Source organism: Mustela nivalis (genome assembly GCF_964662115.1).
Source record: "Mustela nivalis genome assembly, chromosome: 1".
Classification (NCBI taxonomy): Eukaryota; Metazoa; Chordata; class Mammalia; order Carnivora; family Mustelidae; genus Mustela; species Mustela nivalis.
Window position 1 is genome coordinate 195,680,179 of NC_139020.1, and position 17,724 is coordinate 195,697,902.

The 17,724-nt window shown below is 38.0% G+C and overlaps 1 protein-coding gene across 4 annotated transcripts in view; it reads left to right on the forward strand.

Annotated features, from left to right (window-relative positions):
* Window positions 1-17,724, forward strand: part of DCAF1 (DDB1 and CUL4 associated factor 1) — an 82,951-nt gene that overhangs the window by 29,521 nt on the left and 35,706 nt on the right. For all 4 annotated transcript variants that reach the window (XM_082702151.1, XM_082702150.1, XM_082702152.1 and 1 more), the window contains 7 exons: window positions 5,840-5,977; window positions 7,247-7,759; window positions 8,075-8,176; window positions 12,655-12,813; window positions 13,688-13,867; window positions 14,949-15,158; window positions 15,849-16,018. In XM_082702151.1, the coding sequence (XP_082558277.1) occupies window positions 5,840-5,977; window positions 7,247-7,759; window positions 8,075-8,176; window positions 12,655-12,813; window positions 13,688-13,867; window positions 14,949-15,158; window positions 15,849-16,018 (1,472 nt within the window). The remainder of the gene's footprint in view (window positions 1-5,839; window positions 5,978-7,246; window positions 7,760-8,074; window positions 8,177-12,654; window positions 12,814-13,687; window positions 13,868-14,948; window positions 15,159-15,848; window positions 16,019-17,724) is intronic.

Sequence of the window (17,724 nt, forward strand, 5' to 3'; positions counted from 1 at the left end):
TATAGGTTTTTCAGAGGCAGAGAGAAAAAACTGGTTTCAAGAGAGATGGGAGGAGGAGACCCAGATTTATCTTACTGACCAGCCAGGACAACCGGTCAGCTTTCCTGTGGCATGCACATATGAATTCTGGGTAAATTGAATAAACTTTTAGAAATCCCTGTGTGCCAGAAATGAAGAGGTAATTGTAAAAACAAAGTGATAATTGAGGATAGGATACAAAACCTTGGTTGAAGAGTTGGAACGGGGATCCTTGATCCCTGCATAAGACTGGTATCCCAAAGGACCCTCACTGAAACAGTGCAAAAGAGAAATACCCCCTTACCGCCTTGGGGAGATGACAGGTTTCTCAATTTCTGACCCCACACTAAGGGGTAGGGGTGGATAAATCTCTGAGAAACTGTGGGCATGACTTTTTTTGGGTACATGTTTGAGATTTCTACCATATGATTAGGAACCCCAAAGCCAAAAAATCAACAGCAAAATACTTTGTGATATTCCTTGAGTGGCAAAAGCAAATGTAAAATCACTCTGGGGGGAAGCTCTCATAATCCAGGTTACCAGGGATTCTCCTAGAAAAAGCAATTTCCAGGTGAAATGAGTTCTCGAAAACATTACAAAGCACACCAGCAGTTAGTTCTCCATGATTAGGAGTTAACAATACAGTAAAGAAGAGAATTAAATAGAATAGCTATCTGAAAGATATTAGAAAGCAACTATTTTTTAAATGATTGGATGTATTTCCTTTTTGGCTTTTTCATCACTAGTGTGTAGGAATAAAACTGATTTTGTATGCTGTAACTTTTTGCTGAATTCATTTATTAGCTCTAACATTGTGGAATCTTAAGGAGTTTTCTATGTATAAGATCATGTTGGCTGTTAACAGATAATTTTATTTCTTCTTTTCCAACATTAATGCCTTTAATTTCTTTTTCTTGGCCTCTTCTGACTAGAACTTACAGTATTGTGTTCAATAGAAGTGGTGAAAGCAGACACCTTTGTCTTTTTCTTGGTCTTAGGGGAAAAAGCCTGTCAGTGTTCGACTGTTGAGTATGATGATGGGTGTGGGTGGGTTTTTCTTACCTTTCATGATGCTTAGAAAGTTTCCTTCTATTCCTAATTTATTAAGTACTTTTTAATGAAAGTGTGTTGATTTTTAGTAGATTCTTTTTGTTGTTGTTGTTATCATTTGATATGGTCAGATGGTTTTCTATTCACAGTGATTTCACACTAATTTTATTAGTGTACTATGTTGATTTTTTTATGTTGAACCATATTTCATTCCTGGATAAATCCATTGGTCATGGTGTATAATCCTTTCTATGCTGCTGAATTCAGTTTGCTGGATTTTATGGAGGTTTTGTGCATCACTATTCATAGGGGATATTGATCTGTAGTTACCTTGTAGGGTTTTGGTATCAGGACAATATTTTGGCTTTATCGAATGAATTTGAAGTGTTCCCTTACTAATTTTTTGGAAGAGTTTGAGAAAAAATATTAATTCATTTGATACACAAAAATATTTTTTGTGTAGAATTCACCAGTGATTCTATCTGGTCCTGAGTTTTTCTGTCTTGGGAAGTTTTTGATGACTGATTGAATCTCCTTACTACTCATAGGTCTATTCAATTTTTCTATTTCTTTATCAATCAGTTCTGGTTGGTTGTGTTTCTAGGAATTTGTTCATTTTATTATTTTATCTATATTACTAATTTTGTTGGTGTATAGTAGTTAATAGTATTTTATAATCTTTTTAATTTATGCTAAATTGGTAATAATGTCTTCTGTCTTTTTTTTTTGGTCTAGTTAAAGGTTTATTAGTTACATTTGGTTTCATTTTCTTTCTTTTCTTTTTTTTTTTTCCTATTTGCTGTTCTACTTGTCTCCACTCTAATCTTTATTATTGCCTTACTTCTACTAGCTTTGAGTTTCATTTGCTCTTTTTCTTGTTCCTTAAAAACACCACTTTTGCTACATGACATAAATTTTGGTATGTTGTGTTTTTCTTTTCATTTATTGCAAGGAATTTTCTAATTTCTGTGTGATTTCTTCTTTGACCCCTTGGTTGTTTAAAAGTTTGTTAATTTCCACATATGACTTGTCCATTTTCCCTTGGGTTGTTGATTTCTTATTTCATTCCATTATGATTGGAGAAAAAAAATTTTTTTTAAGATTTTATTTATTTATTTGACAGAGAGAGATCACAAGTAGGCTGAGAGGCAGGCAGAGAGAGAGAGAGGAAAGCAGGCTCCCTGCTGAGCAGAGAGCCCGATGCGGGACTCTATCCCAGACCCTGAGATCATGCCATGAGCCGAAGGCAGCAGCTTAACCCACTGAGCCACCCAGGCGCCCCTGGAGAAAAAATTTTTAAAGATTTTTTACTTCATTTATTTGAGAGAAAGAGAGCATGAGTGGGGTGAGGGGCAGAGAGAGAAGCAGGCTCTCTGTTGGCTGGGAGCCCAGTGTGGGGTTTGATCCTGGAACTCTTGAGAGCATGACCTGAGCCAAAGGTAGACGCCCAACCAACTGAGCTACCCAGGTGCCCTGAGAAAATTCTTTATAAGAGTTTATTCTTTTTTAATTTATTAACCATGGTATTGCCTGACATGGTCTATCTTGGAAAATGTTCCATGTTTACTTAAGAATGTGTATTTGGTCTTGCTGGATTGAGGATTCTCAATATTTCTATTTGGTCTAATTGGTTTATAGTGTTTAACTCTTCTGTTTCTGTACTGATCTTTTGTTTGGTTGTTCTGTCCATTATTGAAAGTAGGGGTACAGAGTTTCTGTTTGGGATAATAAGTTGTGGAAATATGTAGTGGTGATGGTTATGTAACATTGTGAATGTACTTAATCCCAATGAATTGTACACTTAAGAATGGTTTGATAAGGTTTAAAATTATTGGATGTAGAAGAATCAGAACTTTTTAAAAAAATATTTTATTTATTTATTAGAGAGAGAGCAAGCACAAGTTGGGGGCAAGGGGAGAGGGAGAAGCAGGCTCCCTGCTGAGCAGGCTTGATCCCAGGACTTTGGTATCATGACCTTATCTGAAGGTAGATACTTAACAGACTGAGCCACCCAAATGCCCCAAGTATCAGAACTCTTAAAGTCCAAGATTATGGGGAAGAATGGCCATTTGGGAAAGGAACCAGAGAAGAACTGGATATAAAAATTAGAGTTCTTGAATTTAAAAACTTAGTAGATGAGTTAGAGTTAAGTTTAGACACAGCTAAAGATAGAATTAGTGAACTGGGAGATTTGATAGGATAGCCAATAATAAAGCCCCTAGAAATAAGAGCTGAAGAATAGGAAAGAAGTTGAAATATAGAGATTAGAATTAGAAAGTTCAAAGTATATCTAAAAGGAGTTTTAGGAGGAGAGAATAGAAAAGAAAAGGGAAAGGCAGTATTCAGGGAGTTGAGGCTAGACTTTTACAAATTAATGAAACACATGTCCACTCAAGATTCAGGAAGGCCAAAAGAAATACCAAAGATGGAGGAGATCTTGAAAGCAACCAGTGTAAAAAAGATTCCTACAAATAATCAAACAGAGCAAACTCTGATACAACAGTAATAGAAGCCGGGTAATAGAAGAAACTGTCTTCAGAGTACCTTTGTAAACATAGAAGTATTGACCAAATAAACAAAAGCGAGGACAAAAATTCTGGGCAACATATAGATAGGAGCTCATTGAAGTTCGTATTTTAAGGTTCTTAGACTGTTTGGGAAGAGGGGAAATAAAAGGCTATTAAATATATTTTAATAGAAATATAATATATAAGAATATAGAATATAATGTATAATAATAATATATGTTAAATATATTTTCATGTCAAATATTTTATTAGAGAGATCTCAAGTAGGCAGAGAAGCAGGCAGAGAGAAGGGGAAGCAGGCTCCCTGCCGAGCAGAGAGCCTGATGTGGGGCTCGATCCCAGGACCCTGAGATCATGACCCGAGCTGAAGGCAGAGGCTTAACCCACTGAGCCACCCAGGTGCCCTTCATGTCAAATATTTCAAAGCAAATTTCTCAAAATGTACTTTTCAGGGTTAATTTTTTTGAAAAGAGATTAAATGTTTAGAAATGTATGGGATAATGACTCCATGACCCTAGAGAAAAGTAAGATACAAAATGCACAAAGTTTAAAAAAAAATATTGTTAAGTCTGATTACATAAAAATTAAGAATTTGTGTTTATCATAAAACACTGGTAAAAGATGTGTATTTCATAGCAGTGGAAGCCTGAATGGTCAGCAGGCATAAAAAATATGCATGACCTTATTAATTAATGAGGAAATTCAAATAAATGCAGTGCTCCCCCCCACTTTTTTTTAAGAGAGTACATGAGTGGGGATGGGGGTCGATAGGGGGAGGGAGTGAGGGAGAGAGAGAATCTGAAGCAGGCTCCACACCTAGTATGGAGCCCAACATGAGGCTTCATCTCATGACCCCGAGACTGTGGCTTGAGCTGAAATCAAGAGTCAGACACTTCACCGACTGAGCTACCCAAGTACCCCTGCAGTGTTATTTTTATACCCACTGGATTATGGAAAATAAAAATTGTGACCGTGGCCAAGTTTTGGTAAAGATGTAGAAAAAAAGAACAATTCACTGTTGGTGGAATTGTGAATTGTTGCAGTTACTTTGGAAAATAGCCTAGCACCCTCTGGTAAAGTTGAGTATGGTGATTTAGCAGTTCTGATCCTACATGTCCACCCTAGGGACATGCTTGTACAAAAATAGTTGTAGTTGCTTAAACTAACAAAATAGCAGTAAGAACATCTGGAGGTACACTGCCAGCAATCAGACCCCAGCTCTGCAACTCATGTTACCTAACCTTACTGTGATTTGGTTTTCTCTTCTGCAAATAGTTACACAATCATATCAGATTGTTATGAGAAATTATAAGTTATGTGTAAAGGCTATTTTATGTTGATTGCTATTTGTGACAGTTACATGTAACTATAGGTGAGTGTAAAAAGCATAATGTTGAGTAATAAGTTGCAAAAAAATACTTATGGTACCATGTGGTTTATACAGTTCAGAGTATGTAACATGTAACAGAAGTTTAACAGGAAAATTGTTAAATTTAAGTAACTGTAGGTACCTTTTGGAGAGGGAGGATACAGGTGGTACAAGGAGGAACGCATGGAAGGTCTCTGTCAAGTTCAGTGGTAGATCTTGGGTGCTTTTCATTTTCTTTGGACTGTACATGTTTGTATGTATTATTTCTCAACTAATTAAAAATAATTTTGGGGGCGCCTGGGTGGCTCAGTGGGTTAGGCCGCTGCCTTCGGCTCAGGTCCTGATCTCGGAGTCCTGGGATCGAGTCCCGCATCGGGCTCTCTGCTCAGCAGGGAGCCTGCTTCCCTCTCTCTCTCTCTCTCTCTGCCTGCCTCTCCATCTACTTGTGATTTCTCTCTGTCAAATAAAAAAATAAAAAAAAAAAAACTTAAAAAAAATAATTTTGGGATATGTAGTGTTAAGTACTTTTTGGTGGATGACTTCTCATTAATAATGTTAATTGTGCATTATGAACTTCAAAGAAGGACATAGAATTTTTAGTGCTCCCTACTTGATTATTGAACATTTTGGGTCTTAAACATCTAAAGTGGGACTATATTATGTGATTATTGATGGCTAACTAGGAATCTTTTTCACGAATGCACAGCTGTTTTAACTAAACCACTTGGACACTTAGCTTACTTGCATTTTTTAATCTTATGAGCAACACTGAAATATTTTATTAAATTTTTTCATAAGACTAGAATCTTTGCTTTATCTTTAAATATGAAAATGGTCTTTGTTGAATTGTACTATTTCATTTCCTTTACTATAGGAGGGAATTGTTGAGAATCTTTTCAAATGGGCCCGAGAGGCTGATCAGCCATTGAGGACATATTCTACTGGACTGCTAGGAGGTGCTATGGAGAATCAAGATATTGCTGCCAACTATAGGGATGAGAATTCACAGCTGGTAAGGACTATGTTAGGATTAGTTTCTGTATAAGATGGGAGAGTGTTTGCAAGTTCTTTCTTTATACCTGAACTCAAATAGGTAGATCTTATTCATTACCTTGTATTGGAGTGTAGCTATAATTTCAACATTTCAAGATTACTTTTTACAAGTTTTGATTTTACTTTTTTTAACTTGAAAATAACCATTTTTCATCTTGTCGAGGATCACGATAGTTTATACTCGGTAAAGAATAAGTACCATTCCCTTTCTTTTCCCAACATTTGGATTATGAAAATTTTCAAACATACAGCAAAACAGAATTTTACAGAGAACAGCTATATACGTACCACTTAAATTATTTGTGGACATTTTACTATACTTACTGTATACCCACCCATCCATCCATCCATCCACTTTTCCTCTTATTCATCCACCATTCCGGTTTTTTTTTTTAATGTAGTTCAAAGTAAATTACAGGTAACTTCTCTCTCTCTCTCTTTTTTTTTTTTTTAAACTAATACTACATATTAAGTACTACATAAGTACTTAAAAAACAAAAAAGCGGTGAATTTGAAAAATAGATTATGTAACTACATAGGTGGCAGTGTCTAACAATACAGTTTACAACAGGTACAAGTTTGAGAAATGTTCATTTTTTTTTTATTTTTATTTTTTTAGTCACGTTTATTGGGGTATAATTTAAATAAAGTAAAATAAACTCTTTTTTTCCCCCTTCCATAATGTCCCATCACTCAGTTACCCCATGCCCCCATCTCTCTCCCCTCCAGGAACTCTCAGTTTGTTTCCTATGATTAAGGGTCACTTATGGTCTGTTCCCTCTCTGATATCATCTTGTTTTATTTTTTCCTCTCTTCCCCTATGATTATCTGTTTTGTTTCTTAAATCCCACATACTTCATGTTTTATTTTCAAAGACACTTCAGAGTCACTTTAAAAAAATCATGGATATGTCTGGTGTCTGCCTCTTCAGGTGTTGATGGTCCAGCGTAGCTTGATCCAGATAGATCAGTTGTGAATGATGTGTAATGTGCAAATGTGGTTTGGGTTTTTGGGATATTTTATGAGGAATGAGACTTTTAGCTATTCCTTATTTTACAAAGTTATAGAAATCAGATAAAAATATTGATCAGATCTTTACCATTTCCAGATATTGGGGTAACTGCATGAGGATTTAGTTGTCCTTAAAATGGAAGTAAGATTTATTTATTAATCATTTAAATTAAGATGCAGAAGAAATAAAGCCTTTTATTCCAATATCTGTTGATAGGTGGCAATAGTACTTCGCAGACTGAGGGAGCTACAGCTTCAGGAAGTGGCTTTGCGGCAAGAAAGCAAGCGTCCCAGCCCACGAAAACTCTCTTCTGAACCTCTTTTGCCTCTGGATGAAGAAGCTGTGGATATGGACTATGGTGACATGGCTGTAGATGTAGTGGATGGTGAACAAGAGGAGGCCTCTGGAGACATGGAGATCTCCTTTCATCTTGATTCAGGCCACAAGACCAGTAGTAGAGTGAACTCAGCAGCCAAACCCGAAGAAGGAGGATTGAGGAAAAATAAGGCAGCAAAACAGGGTGACAGAGAGAATTTTAGGAAAGCCAAGCAGAAGTTAGGTTTCTCAACATCTGATCCAGATCGCATGTTTGTTGAGCTGTCTAATAGCAGCTGGTCAGAAATGTCACCTTGGGTGATTGGCACCAATTATACCCTTTATCCCATGACTCCTGCTATTGAGCAGCGGCTTATTCTCCAGTATCTGACCCCCCTAGGAGAATATCAGGAGGTGAGCTTATTGGAAAGAGTACTGTTCACACTTTGGGACTGTTGTGCTTACTTCTGAGATATTTTATGGTAGCATTTTATATTTTGATGTGCTTTAACTGTAACATGGAAGAGTCTTTGCCCCAAACTGGTGAAGTCTTATGCCATTGATAAAGTCTTAGGTCACTTCTGATGCAGGTCTTTTTTGATAAAAGTGTGTATGTTTTCTAAAGGAGGGAGAGATACCTCATTTTTAAAAATCTTTTGTCCTCATAATGGAATAGGAAATATGCAAAAATAAAGCCAGTGTTAAGATTTATTTTTGTCTTCATTTCAGTTACTTCCCATATTCATGCAACTTGGATCACGGGAATTGATGATGTTCTATATTGACCTGAAACAGACAAATGATGTCCTGCTTACATTTGAGGCGCTTAAGGTAAAATTCTTTTTTTTTTTTTTAAGATTTTATTTTTACATAATTTCTGCAACTCAGTGTGAGGCTTAAACCCATAGCCCTGAGGTCAGGAGTTGCGTGCTTCACTGACTGAGTCAACCAAGTGGGGTAAAATTCTTAAAAATATTGTGTACTGACTTTTATTGACATGGACTCACCCATGTGTTTCCATATGTAACATCTCTGGGTTTTATTACTCAGGACATTTCTGTTGCCAGATTTGTCAAAATAGTAACAAATGAAAATTTCTTATTTAGGTTAAAAAAAAATGAGGCTTACCAGATTCTTTCACAGAAATTCAGGGGTCAGTCCTAGGGGATTGAATATTAATTGAATATTTAATTAATTGAATAATTGAATATTAATGTAGAACCTGGATCTAAATGTGGGAATCGCTTACTTTATATCCAACTACTTTGTAAATATTCCCCCTCTGAACCAACATCACTTTTTCTGACTTCTTATTTATATATATATGTACATATGCATATATATATATACATATGTATGTGTGTGTATATATAGATATACACCCTGTGTGATGTTAGATCATCTAGTGTGAACAAAATACAAATCAGAAAATGAGTAAAGAAATAGAAGCAGGGCGCCTGGGTGGCTCGGTGGGTTAAGCCTCTGCTTTCAGCTCAGGGCATGATCCCAAGGTCCTGGGATTGAGCCCCACATGGGTGGGGGCGGGGGGTTCTCTGCTCAGCAGGGAGCCTGCTTCCTCCTCTCTCTCTGCCTGCTTCTCTGCCTACTTGTGATCTTTGTCCATCAAATAAATAAATAAGGGGCGCCTGGGTGGCTCAGTGGGTTAAAGCCTCTGCCTTCGGCTCAGGTCATGATCCCAGGGTCCTGGGATCGAGCCCTGCATCGGGCTCTCTGCTTGGCAGGGAGCCTGCTTCTTCCTCTCTTCTCTCTGCCTGCCTCTCTGCCTACTTGTGATCTGTCAAATAAATAAATACAAAAAATCTTAATAAATAAATAAATAAATAAATAAAATCTTAAAAAAAAAAGAAATAGAGGCAGACCCCAGTTCAGTAGAGGTAAGTGATTTCCTCGGTTGTAGAGGCACTGAATGTGGGAGGGCAGTTTAGTCTAGCCCACTATGATAATCAAAGGGAATCTGACTAGAGAGATAGAAGTTGAATGAATAACATTGTGACTGTCATACAGTTCTACCAAGCAGGTAACTTCATGAACAGAGTACCTTTCTGTGCTGTTTACAATATTAAGATAAATTAATCAAGTCTCTATCGTTTAGTTAAGAGAGACTGTCTATGATTTCTTTTAGATATTATAGATGTTGTGGAAAAATGTGCAGGGTACAAAGGAAGGGGTGGTTTCTTCTTCCTGAGAAATGTTTCCAGAAAACACCTCTGAAAAAGAAGTGATGCTCCTTCTGGCTCTTTAAAAAGTTACAACTTTAAGGGGGGAAAAAAGCTACAGCTTTATTCTTGATATTCCAGAGCTGTGCTGTCCAGTAGAAGTTTTAGTAATAGGGGCGCCTGGGTGGCTCAGTGGGTTAAGGCCTCTTTTGGCTCAGGTCGTGATCCCAGGGTCCTGGGATTGAGACCCACATCGGGCTCTCTGCTCAGCAGGGAGCTTGCTTCCTTTCCTCTTTCTCTGCCAGCCTTTCTACCTACCTGTGATCTCTGTCTGTCAAATAAATAAATAAAATCTTAAAAAAAAAAGTTTTAGTAGTAATGGAAATTTTCTCTGTCTTTGCTGTTTAATACAGTGGCAACTGGTTGTATGAGCACTTACAATGTAGCTAGTGCTACTGAGATATTGAATTTTTATCTTAATTTTAATTTAATTAGCCACAATGTGGCCAGTGGCTGTTGCACTGGACAGACAGCACAGTTCCAGAGTATTTTGAAATGAAATAGAAATGAGAAAAATTGCCTTTCAGATCCTAGAAATTGTAAATTTGGAGGAGGTCCAGTATATAGTGGAGTAACATGTGTTTCTTTGTGTGGATGCAGTGTGTGTGTGTGTGTGTGTGTGTGAGAGAGAGAGAGAGAGAGAGAGTATAAATTCATCTTATATATATATATATTTTTAAAAGATTTTATTTATTTATTTGACAGAGATCATGAGCAGGCAGAGAGGCAGGCAGAGAGAGAGGGTGAAGCAGGCTCCCGGCTGAGCAGAGAGCCCGACTCGGGGATCAATCCCAGGACCCTGGGATCATGACCCGAGCCGAAAGCAGAGGCCTTAACCCACTGAGCCACCCAGGTGCCCCGTAAATTCATTATATTTTGAACAATGAAATGAAGCTGAAGGTCAGAATTCTCTCCAGTCCAAAGGTTTTGCTTTTCAGTGCAGCATCCTGTTCTAAATAGGATATAGTGGAAGAAAGGATTTGGACAGTTGCTATATGTATAGGTTATGTGTGAGGAATTATAATGGATGTCATTCATTATTCAGCTGTTTCCATGCAGAGTCTTAATAAGGGATTAAAGAAAATGAAATAAGGGTGAACAGGGAAAAATGACAAAAGAGATCTTTCTTATGGGGAAATAATAATGTAGATGCGGCATCTGGGTGGCTGATGACTCTATTTCAGCTCAGGTCGTGATCTCAGGGTTGTGAGATCCAGCCTTATGTTGGTTCTACGCTCAGTGTAGCATCTGTTGGAGATTCTCTCCCCCTGCTCCCACTCCTCTCCCTGCTTGGACTCTCTTTCTTTTTCTCAAATAAGTAAATAAATAAAATCTTTAAAAAAAATGTAAAAAGATGTGTACTCTTTTATTCAAAAGGAAGACTCAGTTGTATACAAAGAGGGACAGGTGCTGAAGTTAGTAGAAATAAAATGGATTAAAATAGTAATTTGAAGAACCCGCTCTTTTTTTTTTTTTTTAATAAAGATTTTATTTATATATTTGACAGACAGAGATCACAAGCAGAGAGGCAGGCAGAGTGAGAGAGGGGGAAGCAGGCTCTCTGCTGAGCAAGGAGCCCGATGCAGGGCTCGATCCCAGGACTGAGAACATGACCTGAGCTGAAGGCAGAGGCTTAATCCACTGAGCCACCCAGGCGCCCCGAAGAACCCGCTCTTAAATGAAGATACAACATAAGGAAAGAAAGTAGAATCTTTGCTTACACTAGTGAAGTGATCTAGGTCATAGGCTTTGTATTGGTAAAGGTTGAACCTGCTTACTCTGTTTTCCCACCTGCCTATCCTGGCAGTGGAACTGTCACTTAATGGTAGTGACGTGTGAAAAACTACACGCAGTGGCCTAAGGGTTGGAGGGAAACCATATGTGGTTTAGCTACTTCTTGGAGGATTGACTTGTGTAACAGACAAGAGTAAAGAGGGAAGGGATTTAAAATTACATATAAGGATTAGTCTGAGTCTGGGTATTGAGAAAACTTCTGAAGAAGGTACATGCCTTTTGTTTTTGCCATTGACCTTGGCAAGGTTTGTATCAAATTCCATACATGTCTAGTTGTACTTTTCTACAACTTTTGTACTTTTGTACAACTAGACAACTCTGTGTTGTCTACCAGAAGACACCTTGGTAAGAGAAACAGGAGGGGGAGCTCTAGTTCTTCTTAGGCTCTGTCCACATTAGACTGGTTTCAGAGTCATCAAATGTAGCCTGCTGCTCACATTTGTACTTCCTGCCTTTCAAATTGCCCAGAAGATCAGGGCCATCCAGAAGATCAGGTCCACCTGGGGAGGTTAGTGGGACTTAAACAGGAAGTTAACGAAGCTTTAAAGATAACAAACTTTTTTTTTTTAAGATTTGTTTATTTGAGAGAGAGAAACAACAAGATTGCAGGAGAGGGCAAGCCGGGGGAGGGGCAGAGAGAGGGCTGAGCAGGGAGCAAGACATGGGGGCTCCTTCACATGAGAGCCTGAGATCATGACCTGAGCCAAAATCAAGAGTCGACCCTTAACCTACTGAGCCATCCAGACATCCTTAAAGACAACAAACTTTTAAAGGTCGATTTAAGGTGTCTTCTGATAAAGTTCAAAAATTTACTAGTTTTGGTAATTGCTGAAGATGGAGTCGTACATATTTAAGGGTCAGTATAAAAGAAGGCAAAGTTTGTCATTATATTAGATGATGAGTCAGTGACTTAGCCAAAACTAGAACATAGAGTTGATTATGTTAGAATTGAAATAGAAAGGTTAAAAATTCTTTAGGGAAGCTATGTACTAATAAAGTGGTAATGGAATTATGTTATTATTTATAGCAGTATTTTTCATTTTTTATTTTTCACCTTTACAAAAACTTTTTTGGTATTAGAAGGGAATGTTAAGAAATCTTAAGAGTTCTTTGGGTTTTTTGTTTCCCTTAAGCAGTACTAGTTTTACTTCTGTTTTGAGGGAGTGATTGTCTACTTCAGAGGATTCCTTTTATTTAGCAGCTTGATTTAATGTTTTGTGAAGAGATTTTGTGATTATTCTAGATCGTTTCACAATGACATGTGTCCTTTTTGCTTAGCACCTTGCATCTCTCCTGCTCCACAACAAGTTTGCCACAGAATTTGTTGCACATGGTGGAGTACAGAAATTACTGGAAATTCCTCGTCCTTCTATGGCTGCAACTGGTGTATCCATGTGCTTGTATTACCTGTCCTACAACCAAGATGCCATGGAAAGAGTAAGTCCAGTGCATTTAGAGTATGGGAATGGAATTGGGTGGGGAGACACTCTAGCTCATTCACAGAATGACTTTTGGATAAGAAGGAAATGAGTAGTTGGAGTAAATTTTATTTTGTTTTTATTTTTTTAAAGAGTTATCCATTTATTTTATTTTATTTTTTTTCTTAAAGATTGTATTTATTTATTTGACAGAGAGAGATCACAAGTAGACAGAGAGGCAGGCAGAGAGAGAGAGAGGGAAGCAGGCTCCCTGCTGAGCAGAGAGCCCGATGTGGGACTCTATCCCAGGACCCTGAGATCATGACCTGAGCTGAAGGCAGCGGCTTAACCCACTGAGCCACCCAGGCGCCCCTGGAGAGTTATCCATTTATATTAGAGAGTATATGTGAGGGGGAGGAGGGACAGAGGTAAAGGGAGAGAGAATCCTCAAGCAGACTTCCTGGTGAGCTTGGAACCTGCTGCGGGGCTCAGTCCCAGGACCCTGAGATCATGACCTAAGCTGAAATCAAGAGTTGGACGCTTAACTGACTGAGCCACCCAGGTGTTCCTCTTTCTCATCTTTTAAGGGGGAGAACTTAATACCTATGGAACCAAGCACTGAGAGCATTAAAGATATAAATATTTGCAGAATTTGGCACTCAGTAAATAAAGCTCAGATTTGAGTATGTATCTAAGTTTAGGTTTTCAGGTTTGGAATAGATTGTTACAGAATTTCATTTGTTAAAATTTAAGCTTTAAACTCAGAATGACCGAATCAGTAATGATCATTGCATTCTGCAAAGATACCTAGTTATACTGGTGAATATTTTATGCCCTTTGAAGGTTTCTTTGCCTGAAATTTTTAAAAATTATGATTTATTTATTTTTTGCAGGTTTGTATGCATCCCCACAATGTTCTGTCTGATGTGGTGAACTATACCCTATGGTTAATGGAATGTTCTCATGCCTCAGGGTGCTGCCACGCTACCATGTTTTTCTCAATTTGCTTCTCCTTCCGGGCTGTGTTGGAGCTCTTTGACCGTTATGATGGTCTTCGTCGTCTGGTGAATTTGGTGAGGTTCTCAGTGGCTTCTGCTTGTGAGGAATAGGGGTCCTGCTTCTCTTTGCTGCCTTTCAGTAGTGTCATGGGGAGGAAGCTTTTTTTCCTTTTCTTTTTTTTTAAAGATTTCATTTGTAAGTAATCTCTGTACACATTGTGGGACTTGATCTATGCTCCACCAACTGAGCCAGCCAGGTACCCTGAGAGGAAGCTTCTGATTGGAGGAATTTTGCTGACATTGTTTGTTTGTTTGGTTTTTAAGGTTTTATTTATTTGTCAGAGAGAGAGAGAGAGCGAGAGCGCAGAAGCAAGGGGAGCAGCAGGCAGAGGGAGAAGCAGGCTTCGTTGCTGAGCAAGGAGCCTGATATGGGACTCGATCCCAGGACCCTGAGATTATGACCTGGGCCAAAGGCAGATGCTTAACCATCTGAGCCACCCAGGCGCCCCCTGTCATCCTTTGTGAATGAAGTTTTTTTTTCCTCCCTGTTTTCACAAGTTTCTCTTCCTCTTAAGTGGCTAGAGAACTCTGTGCCTTTATAGACTTGTTTTGAATATAATAATCTCATAGGGGAGTTGTGTTGATTATCTTGATCTTCCTAAAATCAACGGTTTTGTGACTGAATGTCTTTCAACATGTTTAAAAACTATGTAATCTTTCTTTCTCACGCTCTCTTTCTTTCTTTCAAGATTTATTTATTTATTTATTTTAGAGAGAGAGTGTGTGTGTGCAGTAGCAGGAGGGACAGAGGGAGAGAGAGAGAATCCCAACAGGACTCTGCTGAGCACAGAGCCCAACATGGGGCTCAGTCTCCTGATTCAAGAGATTATGACCTGAGCTGAAACTAAGAGTTAATGCTTAACCATCTGAGCGGCCCATGCGTCCCAAGCTGTGTAATATTTCAGTAACTGTTTATTTCCAATAACTGGTTTGCTTTTATATGGCTACTCTTAGCATGTTGTATAGACAGATTAGCTTCGATATTGGTCAGTGTTGTTGAGCATAAACGTTTACTGTAATCCTTTTCTTCCTTTTGCTTTTCTCTTTTTGTTTTCGCTTGCTTCCCTTTTGCCCTATTTTATCTCTTTCTTAATAGATCAGTACTTTGGAGATTCTAAATTTGGAAGACCAGGGTGCACTTCTGAGTGATGATGAAATATTTGCCAGCCGCCAAACTGGGAAACACACCTGCATGGCCTTGCGCAAGTACTTTGAGGCCCACTTGGCCATTAAATTGGAACAAGTGAAGCAGTCACTTCAGAGGACTGAGGGTGGCATTCTCGTCCATCCTCAACCCCCATACAAGGTGAGAGGACCTTGTCTTAAAAGGGAAAGTTGTTAGCTTTCCATAGCTAAGTTTCTTAGGCCTGAAACTTGTTCGATCAGTGGTATGTCCAGTGTCCAATGTGGATGTCCGATGTTTGATTATACTTGCCCTGTGTGGAGGCAGAATACCTGAAAATGGGTGTACCAGGGCCTTGTTTTGCTCCCTGTTTTAAGTTGCTACTTCTCTGGGGTATTAGAACTAAAAGATGAAGAGGAGTGTGTATAAAAGGGTTTTCTTTTATGAAAAGTACTAGATATTTTATTCTCCTTTGTGGAATTTATTTTTCTGAAAGGATACTCCACTTTTCTGTTTGAACTTACTTCCTGTGTTTTGGAGTATGGATGAATATCTATATTCCATTGTGATTTTAAAAATCACAAATTGAAAAAAAATCAGTTTTATGTGGTGCTTCTTTCTTTAGCTGTGAAACATGTACACCAACAAATCAAATATTCTGTTACCTGTTTTGGGCAAAATGTATTATAAGTATGATTATAAATAAAAGGTTACATGTATGTTCATTATTTCACATGTGGGTTGTTGACTCAATTTTGGAATTTGAAAGCTATTATTACTCAGCTTTATTAAAACCTGTTGGCCATTGAGCTGTGATGGAGAAGAAGCAGGTAGGTGATAGAGTGCTTTAATAGTATTTATCTCTCCTTATAGGCGTGTTCATATACTCATGAACAGATTGTGGAAATGATGGAATTTTTGATAGAGTATGGCCCAGCGCAACTGTATTGGGAACCAGCTGAAGTCTTCCTCAAGCTTTCTTGTGTTCAACTCTTGTTGCAGCTTATTTCTATTGCCTGTAATTGGAAGACCTATTATGCAAGGTGGGATCAGAGAATGGTTTTTTTTTTTTTTTTTAAGATTTTATTTATTTATTTGACAAGACAGAGATTACAAGTAGGCAGAGAGGCAGGCAGAGAGAGAGGGGGAAGCAGGCTCCCCATTGAGCAGAGATCCCAACATGGGGCTCGATTCCAGGACCCTGGGATCATGACCTGAGCTGAAAGCAGAGGCTTTAGCCCACTGAGCCACCCAGGCGCCCCTAGAGAACGGTTTTAAATGAAATTAGATTTTGCTTTTTTGGTAAAGTTGATGTTGGTTTGTATATAGCATATGCTTAGCAAACATTTGTTGAACTGAATTGAAAGTTTGGGCATGAATCTGAGAAACTAGATTAAGAAGGATTTTTTTTTTTTTAAGATTTCATTTATTTGAGAGAGAGAGAGAGAGAGCGGCAAACACAAGTGGGGGATGGGGAGAGGGAGTAGCAGGCTCGATCTGGGAGAGCCCAGGATCCTGGGATCATGACCTGAGCAGAAGGCAGACGCTTAACTGACTAAGACACCCAGGTGCCCCAGGAGCATAATATTTTTAATTTATAGAGTACTTGTTTATGGTTGATGATGAATACTACATAATAGGCAGGGATCAACACCTGTACTCTCAGAAGTTGTATGATTTACATAGCTGCAGAGGTGGGGTTGAAGTCCTGTCTTGAGACTGTAGTCCAGTATTTTTTGGTATTTAGACTTTAAATATCTCTCGACTGCTTAACAGCCACATGTGATGTTTATCTTCCTCTCACATAAAACTATATTTTGTTCTGTGAATATCCTAAAGACCATCACATCGTACATTTTAAATAGGGGAATTGTGTAGTATGTGAATTATAGCTCAATAAAGCTGTTTTTTTTTAAATAGGAAAAAAACCCTATTTTATGCTTTTGTTATGATTTTCATGATTCAGTTAAGAGCTGTTAAGGCAGAGTAGAATGAGGCTCAGAAAAGGACAGTTGATAGAATCAGGAGGTTGGGTGGGTTCTATTTGAGGATGATGTATAAGAATGAAAATTGTATTTTGAAAATGATGGAATCTGGAGACAGCATAGCAACAAAGTTTACAAAGAGTGGTTCTTTACTTTTTTTTCTCTATCTAGCCATTGCCATTAAAGCCAAGACAGACTTATTTAGGGTGCATATGACTTGTTTGAGAAATGTCAGGATATTAAATCTAGGGAGATATTTTAGAGCAGCCATTTTCAAACTTTTTGGTCTCAGGACACTTTTACTGTATTAAAAATTATTGAGAACCTCAAAGAACTTTTTTGTGTTAAATCTATTGATAGTTAACAGAAAATAAAACTGAGAAAATACAAAATTATTTATGAATTTACTTAATAATTTGAACTCATTGCATATTTAGCATTTTTTTATGAATAATTTCCAGAATAAAACCAGATAATTTTGGCAGGGTTTTTAAATGTCTGCTCAATATCTCATATCTGCTTCTGTATTCATTCTTTTGTGACTTCACACATGACCCAGCCTCTAGAAAGCTCCAGTATCTACTCGTGAGAGAGTGGAAATGAGAAAGGAAAATAACATTTTACTGTTAATATGAAAATAGTTTTTACATCACAGGACCTTCTGAAAGGGCCTCAGAGATCCCTGGGGTCCCCTAAGCATACTTTGTGAACCACTGTTTTTTTAATTTTTTTTTTTCTGTGAACCACTGTTTTATTAGAGTATT